This window comes from Lycium barbarum, chromosome 10 (genome assembly GCF_019175385.1).
Source record: "Lycium barbarum isolate Lr01 chromosome 10, ASM1917538v2, whole genome shotgun sequence".
Classification (NCBI taxonomy): domain Eukaryota; kingdom Viridiplantae; phylum Streptophyta; class Magnoliopsida; order Solanales; family Solanaceae; genus Lycium; species Lycium barbarum.
In genome coordinates, this window is record NC_083346.1 from 111154941 (window position 1) to 111163719 (window position 8779).

The 8779-nt window shown below is 36.3% G+C and overlaps 1 protein-coding gene across 1 annotated transcript; it reads right to left on the reverse strand.

The window, feature by feature from the left end:
- Positions 1-6983: 6983 nt before the first annotated feature.
- LOC132616190 (protein MAIN-LIKE 2-like) lies at positions 6984-8538 on the reverse strand. The gene is made up of 2 exons (XM_060330804.1): positions 7905-8538; positions 6984-7812 (listed from the first exon to the last, which is right to left on the reverse strand). The coding sequence occupies exons 1-2, from the start codon at positions 8340-8342 to the stop codon at positions 7648-7650; spliced, it is 603 nt and encodes a 200-aa protein (XP_060186787.1). The 5' UTR covers positions 8343-8538; the 3' UTR covers positions 6984-7647.
- Between the last annotated feature and the right edge of the window lie 241 nt (positions 8539-8779).

Genomic DNA, 8779 nt, shown 5'->3' on the forward strand with positions numbered 1-8779 from the left:
GTTTCATCGTTTTTTTAACCCCTCTTTGATTCTCGTATAACATTTATAGCTTGTTGATTTGTAGAGCCTGTAACAACAGATACACAGACACCAACCTATAAATTTGTCTCAAAAAAGAAATTCAATCCGACCCAAATCACATGTCATCAAATAAAACAAAAATCATCTCAGTTAGAGTTAAAACCAACTTATAAAAAGAAGAAAAGCAACAATTGGACAATTTAACAGCTTGAGTTAAGAGGGAAATTTATACTCCTTCCATCCCAAATTTTGCAACTAATTTGACTTATCGAGAGTTAATTTGACTAATGCGAAGCCAAGTTGGATTAAATCAACTCAATATTATAAAATTGGAATATAGATATCTTCTTATATATGATAAGATGTAGTTTCAAATTAAAATACCCAAAGTTTACATAATTTAACTCTTAAGAAGCAAAAAATGTCATATAAATTGGGACAGAGGAACTATACCTTTTCCAATTTCTAAGAATTTTGAGAACAATTTTGTATTAGATGATGTGTAACCTCTTCAAACCAATTTTGAGAACAATTTTGTATTTGATGGTGTGTTACCTCTTCAAACCAAATTATTGTTAAAACTTTCGTGAATCTTCTGCAATCAAGACAAGAAAGCAAAGACCATGTAGTTTACCTCAATCAAATAAGTCAGGTTTTACAATTAGTGAGAGCATTTGTTATTATAAATAAAGATGGGAAGAAGATGATGAATGACGAAGAAATACAAAAAAAAAAAAAAAAAAAAACTGACAACATAAATCTAGCCATACATAAAACGTATGAGTTATGGAGGAAAAATTCCTCTAATTAACATGTCAATTGTCTTGTGATTGTATTATGTTTCCAAACCTTAATTATACATCTAAAGGAAAAAGATAGTGGAATAACACTTTATAAAAATAAACACATTAGTAGTAGAAAGGAAGAAAAAAGGCGGACCTGGTACTAAGAATAACCAAGAGAAATAAGAAACTAGTAGCCCTCGAAATGGCTCATTCTTCAATTAACAATAATAAAGAAGTAGAAGTCACTGTTGAAAACTTTCAAAATTCTTCTAAAATTTTGTAACAGCTAATAATGGGTTCAGATTCAAGGGAATCATTTAATAATGCAATTACTTCCTCCTCATTTAATAGTGTAATTATTTAGCCACTTTTAAATTTTTTAAAAACAGAAAATTTGGAGAAAAAGGCAAAAAAAAAAAAGAAAAAAAAGAAGAAGAAGAAGAAGAAGATAAATACTCCCTCTATGCACTTTTACTTGTCCACTATTCCCTTTATAGATTTTCATTTTTACTTGTCAATTTTCACATATCAAGGTAAGACAAAAAAATTCCTGTTTTACTCTTAACATTTATTACTCATTTCAAATCATTTTCCCAACTCCAATACAATTATACACCATTTAATAAGGGTATTGTGGTAAAATACCTACCTTAATTGTTTTTTAAACAGTGTGAAAAATCAAAACATGACAAGTAAAAGTGAACGGAGGGAGTAGCTATGCTAGCCATAAAGAAATGTCACATCACTTTGTCGATGCTTAACTTTATATTATATGTAGATTCTTTGAAGATATCTATGGAGTAGAATTTCCTAAATTAATAGTTTCTCTCTTGTTTTGTCAAAGACAATAACATAAAGGGCAGCCGTGAGTTAGGAAGAAGTGCACGCAACGTTATTAAAAAAGAGGATAATCAGAAGTCTAAAATTTTATAGACCAGTACAAATTTTCGAAATGAATTTATCAAAATATAAGTAAGGCACATTCAAATCGAATTGTAATTGTTTAATAGCAAAGAATTATGGGGCGATCACATGATAATGTTTGTGAGGGCAAAACTTCAACACTTGACGTTTCACATCCATGCCGCAAATGAGAAGTCTCTGTGACTAATTGTAACGGTTTTGGTATAACTGTTAAAGTATCGTCCGTTTTGGCTTAGGATTGCACGAATTTGTCCATTCGTTTTAAACCTAAAAGGCGCCTCGACGGTTGATTCTAAACTTCCTTTCTTATAAGGTCTTTTAACTTTCTTATCCCATTTCAATGTGAGATTTGCCTAAGGTGTAATGTACACTCTTCTCAAGAATCTTACCCTCTATGATGGGCATCACATACCCCCCCCCCCCCCCCCCCACCACCATTGGGACTCAACATCGTCGCTGAGGTTTGCCCCACTATCGTGCTGAGGTTTGTCCCACCACCGTACTGAAGGATATTCTTACTCTGATACTATTTGTAACAATCCTGGTCCAACAGTTAAAGTATTATCCACTTTGAATTTAGGCTCGCACGGATTTGTCCCTTGGGTTTTAACCCAAAAGGGCCCTCAACAGTTGATTATGAACTCCTTTTCTAATCAAATCCTCAACTTTCTTTTACCAATGTGGAATTCGCCTAAGGTGTAATGTGCACCCCTTCTTAAGACTCTTGTCCTCCGTTATGAGGCGTCACAATAATTGCATTAGGAGTAGGACACAAAGATAATTAGAAGAAAGAGAAAAGGGAAAATTCTATCAGCAACAAAAGAAATTTTTAGGTTGGATAGATGGGCTATTAATTTGAATCTATATTTTAATGGGATTTATAGTCTGTTTGGCCAAGCTTCTAAAATCAGCTTATTTTGAAAAGTACTTTTGGCGAAAAACAGTTTGTATTTTGCCAATTAATTTAAAAAACACTTTTGAGTAACAATTAGTGTTTGACCAAGCTTTTAAACTGTGTTTCTAAGTGTATTTTTCTCAAAAGTGCTTTTCAAAAAAATGCTTTTGGGCAAAAGTTATTTTTTTTAGCTTCTGAAAAACTATTTTTGCTACTCCTCAGAAGCACTTATCTTCTTCCAAAAGCTTAGCCAAAACACCTAATTTTTTTAAAATAAACACTTATTAGAAAGAGAAAAAAGGGATAAAAACACAAATAACCGCCAATATATTTATGTACACTCACACAGCCATAAACTTTGGTAAATAATAAATTGCCAATTTGCCACAAAGCTTTACCTCTCTGTGACGAGCCTTCATTTAATGCTAAATTCCTCCAAATACATTCTATTTTCTTTCTAGAAGCCTTTTTCCTTTCTCACCCCAAAACAAGTGTTTTTGGTTCTTTAATCATTCTGTCATTAAAGCCAAGACTCAATTTTTGTTGGGTTCATCAAAAATTACTTTGTCATTGGTAAAATGTGTAAAATAACAGAAACTCTATTGTAAAATTATTAAAAAAAAAAAAAAAAAAACAAGATAAACAATTGGATTTAGAGGATCTCTAAAACATCAACATCTACATCAGTTTGAACCCATTATACACTTAATATGCAATATATAACTGATGTATAATTACTGCGTAATATGTGTATAATAAGTGTATATACATTATACACTGATTATATACTTATTATACACAAATTATACTCAATATGCACCAGAAAAAGGAAGAAAATAGAAAGAGAAAAATGAAGTAGACCACAGAGGAAAGCAATCAGAATTGGAACTCAAAGGTATATTGATTATAAATAAATTAACACCTCACACAGACCATGAAAAGCTCCCTTCATATTGAATAGGCAAAAGGGCAATTTGCAGGAATGCCCTTATTTTGGGGTGGTCTTTAATTTTTACCCTTCGTTAGAACCTTTTGATTTCGGGTTCAAACTCCTGCTCAGTTAAAAAATTTTAAAAAATTCACAAGGCAAAGTTTGAAGGCAAAATTTTAGGCAAAACTCGCTTTAAGGCAGAATTTTAAGGAAGGGTCAAAAAACTTGCCCCATCCAGTCCATTCAAAGAGGTAATATCTCAGCATGAATAAATTTAAGCCAACTACTTAAAGACCAGTGAAGCAACTTTGAAATTCTTAAATTAGTAGTCGATGTTTGTTTAGGTACAGAAATTTTGGGACATCCACAGCAGCATTTTCCAAGTGTAAAAGGCAAAGAGGAGATAGCCAAAAATATGGGAGCAACACCTCCACAGCATAGAAATAAATATGATTAGTAATCATGAATACAACGAAGCTTTGGCGCAACTTAAGGCAAAATTTTGTCTTCAGGTAGACTTTGGCGCAAAATTTTGAAGTCAGAGCTTTGAAGGCATTCTGTCGTGCGAATCCAAACCTTTGCCTTGCGAAATTCCTACTTTTTTTTTTTACTTAGGTCGGGTTCGAACGCAGAACAGGCGAAGGACAAAAATTAAAGACCGTCAATTTGAGGGACAAAAATTAAAGACCATCCCAAAAGAAGGACAATCCCCGCAAAAAAATGTTGGGAAAACCCATATGCTTAGCTTTGTGCAAAATTTTCACACGGCCCACCATCCATAGTAATAGTCGATTATATAGAAATATGAAAACTTCTCCAAAATTCAAAGGAAGATTCAACAATAAACATTCTCCCGCTTGTGTGAAAGCAGATCAATATTTGCAGGTTTTTAATCTTACAAAATAGAATAGAAAGAAGAAGAGAAGAAGAAGAAAAGCACTTCATTAGTATATAGATAATAGAGACGTGCACTGTGCAGAGCCAAAAGTGAGCAGGACGTGTAAGGGGAAGAGTAAATGGGCTAAAAACATTAAACAAAGTGTGGAAATTGTTTAATATGAGTTACAAGAATAAAAATAATCCGGACCCTAAAGGGTATAAAAATACACGGTATTTATCAAAAAGGGATGACCAAAAATTTATATACCAAAAGGGGTATATCGTGGGCTGATCCACGATATACCCCAAAAACAAATTCCTCTGTCAGACGAAATCAACGAAAAAAAAAATAAAAAAAATTAATTGTATAACGTGGACTGATCCACGTTATACAATATATTTTGTATAACGTGGATAAGTCCACGTTATACAATTTATATTTTTTTCCCGTTTTACAAATACTTGGTAAGACGTTGCCTAAATTTAAATCATATTCGGTTATGTTTTTAATAAAAAAATATTATTGATTTTTTAAATTTTTAAAGCATGATTAACTCAAGTAAATATTTTAACACATGCAATAATTAAATGTGTTATATATGCGAACAGAAATAAAAAATAAAATATAAGTTAAATAAACGTCACACATTAACTAAGTAGTAAATGTTAAATTACATACTAACTATTAAACGGCACAAGACATGTTATATATTTTTGGAAGAGTACATAAGGAAACAACAATCGTACAAGTTAAGAAAAAACATAAAAACCAACAAGCAACAACAACTACTGATTTCTGTCGGGGCAGCGATTCTTGTTGTGACCTGTTTGCTTGCACGTACTACACTTTCTAGCCATGCGAGCAGGAGCTATATCCATTTCATTCCTCCTTCTAGTTGTACTCCGCGCTCCTGAAGTTCGCTCGTATTCAGTGTTTGCAATTAAACTGAAGGGAGAAGGTGGCCAATATGCCTCATCACCCAACGGTGAAAAATTTTCACTGTACGTTTGCTTGTAAAACCTGCAACTGTAGTACTTGCTAACATAGGTCTTTGGTTGAATTCCGCGAATATCACAAAATTTAATTGCATGTGAACATGACATATGGTAGTTTCTCCACTTTCCACACGAACACTTTTTCCCTTCGGCAGAGACTTTATAAATATTTCCGCCCTTACCTTCGTGTGCAAATGTCAGAATCTCAAAGAACCCTTCAGTTGCATTGTATTGCTGCATGTCAGTATGCTTTAGGGACCTCTCCCAGTATTCATCAAACTTCTTTTCACCAGCGCGCTGCCAAAACTTTTTATCCGCAATTAACAAATCAGCAAGGGTGCTTCTCTCAACAAACCGATCAACAAGATTTTTAAACGTATAATGGACCATGGCAGTAACTGGCAATCCACGAGCTTTCTTCAATAAACTGTTGTAAGACTCGGAGACATTCGTTGTCATAGCCCCCCCACCTATGACCGTTGTCCTTATGCAATGTTCATTTTTCCTCTGGAAGAGCTTTTAACCACAGATACGCTGGAGATGACATTGTTTTGATTTGTTCCATCCGCATTTTGTACTTCTTCTTCTGGTGCTCTGTAGCCGCCAACCACATTAGCTTCTCAAGGTCACTTTTGAGGAACTTTTTATTGAAGATGCTTTTCAAATGCCGAACGCAAAACCTATGGTGTGTGGATGGTGGTTGTAACCAATCATGTGTTTGGACACATTGCAAGATGCCCTGATGACGGTCAGAAATAAGTCCAATTCCTTATCTCTCATGAACAATATGTCTCCACAACAACACAAGGAACCACGTCCAGGACTCAAAGCTCTCACGTGCAACAATAGCATATGCAAGTGGAAAAATGTTATTGTTCGCATCAATTCCAACAGCAATTAGCAGTTTCATCTCATACTTACCGTACAGATGAGTACCGTCTATTGAGATGACAGGCCTGCAACTTTTGAATCCATCGATGCTTGGTTTATAAGCCCAGAACAGAAACTTGAAGATGTGTTCACCTTGCATTGTAGTTGATTGGTGCTCCCACTCAACAACGGTCCCCGGATTGAAATATTTTAAGGCAGCCATGTATCGGGGCAATGTCTTGAAAGAGGCTCAGACGATGCGAATGCCTAAAAAGGCCCCTCACTTCTGATTACCGCTGGTGATTGAACCTCGGGAGCAGACGTCGATGAGCTGGACATAAAATCTATTATTGGGTAATATGCATCATCAGCTGCAGGCATCGTTGAGCTGGGCATATCTTGATCAAAACGAACTTCTTCCTCATCAACCAACTGGTGATCCACGGGACCTCGACCCCGTCTGTTACCTGATTGGCGTCCTCTACCACGCGCCGCAGGTCTTGGTACATTAGGACGTTGATGACGAGGCACTTGCACAGTAGGCGGCTCAACATACTATGCCGGTGGTGTATAATTGGGAGCGAAACTCAACATCGTCCCCAGAGAGGCAGCAACCATGGACTCTGTATTAATGTGGCTAAACATCTCTACTATTTCCTTCACTTCATCATACTTGGTTGGATCTTGGATAGTCTGTTGAGCCAACCTGTACGATTCTTGATGTCCTAAAGCCTAAAAAAAAAAAAAAAATTGATAGTGGTCTAAGACACATATAAAGACATCAAACATCTAATGGAATGTAATGTACGTACCAGTGCCTCATGCCTGCCTGCCATGTGTTGGTATCCTCTATCCACTTTATGCGCAGGATTTCCTATGAAAGTGCGCGAGTGACGTCGATACCAACAAAAATACTCTGGGTCTTGAGTTTCATACTCGGCAAGAATTACCCTTTCTCGACGATTTTCCCACAAAAAGTCTGTTTCTGCAAAATTTTGTTGATCCTCCACTTTTATAGCATACCGCTTGTCACGTTTGTAATGAAAAGGATCAATCTCAGCACATGGACCCGGAATATATTGCTTCCTACCAAACTGTCTGAGAACGCGGTCTACTATGTGCCACTCTCGATAGGTCCCACAAATAAGGGGAACCTGCGCCATCCAAATATCTCGGCCACGCAGACACCACTCAGGGAGTCTATTAATGATGGCCTCTGAATAAGGCTGCCACACAAACTACGATAGAAAGAACATAAAATTACATGATAATAAAATAAATAAATTACACATAAGCGTAACTATTATATCAAAACGCCATTAACAACCATAATTATGATAAAATACCTAGCCATCTATTAGGTTGTTCAATACATCCCTACATATGGGTAAAACATCACGTGCCTCATTTTCGCGGGATTTACGATGAGTCCACCTTCGTGCAAGAGCCGTGTGTGGCGGAAGAGCCCTGCATGGTGGCTGCATCGGTATAATGCGCTCCCAAGCCCAAACCTATATTAAAAAATTAAAATAAATACATAAAAACCTTATAACTATCAAATAGGACAACCAAATAAAATTATATAATTTTAAAGGTCACGCACCTGCAATAAGGAAATGAATCCACACACATCCTTGGCTTTCCTCAACGAAGCGCGGCATAAACAAGTATACAAATATGACAATGCAGCCGCTCCCCAAGCTTGTCTACTCATTGCTCTAAGGTCACGCATGTCAAGCAAGTAGTCTAAATTAAGTAAGTCACCGGACTTATCCGGAAATATCGTGCTGCCACAAAGCCATAGCAAGTACAACCTAACCCGCTGTTGCACATCAATTTCTGGGGTCTGATCTGTAATGTCATCTAAGCCTCTAATATATTCAATTAATTTATGTACTTCTAACCTACTAACACCATTAAAACAATCCAGACCAGGTGCCCAACCAGTAAGCTCATGGATCAATTGTTGCCACCCAACAATATCTATATTTCTAGCATTAAGATTATTCAAGGGATTACCATCAACAACCAAGCCAAACATGACCTCAATATCTTATAATGTGATGGTCGCCTCACCTGTACGCAGATGAAAGGTGTGCATCTCAGGACGCCATCTCTCTATAAGTGCAGTGATGACTGCCCAATCATATGATACACATCCTACCTCTACTACTCCCCTAAATCCACACAGGCCAAAGTAGTCAAGAATGCGAGGATGAAAAGGATGACGCCTCACGTGCTTCCAAAATTCGGTATCCGCGCGGCGAGGAAACAGGCATCCGGTCGGTCCTCTCAAGGAACCATCCCACACAGCCTCTGATCGATGTTTCTCCTAGAGTGTTAACACATCGTACACTTCTGGCCCCGGATGTACGCATACCCGTGGAAACTCCATACCTTATATAAAAAAAAATGAAGTCCAGATCAAGCTATTTGGAGTAACTCACTATTAAAAAAAATATATTATTCCAATTTTAG

Coding starts and splice junctions, on each gene's coding strand:
- LOC132616190 (XM_060330804.1), bottom strand. CDS start 8,342: ATGTTTGGCTTGGTTGTTGATGGTAATCCCTTGAATAATCTTAATGCT. Junction 7,813..7,904: donor GATTCATTTCCTTATTGCAG/GTGCGTGACCTT, acceptor TTTTTAATATAG/GTTTGGGCTTGGGAGCGCAT.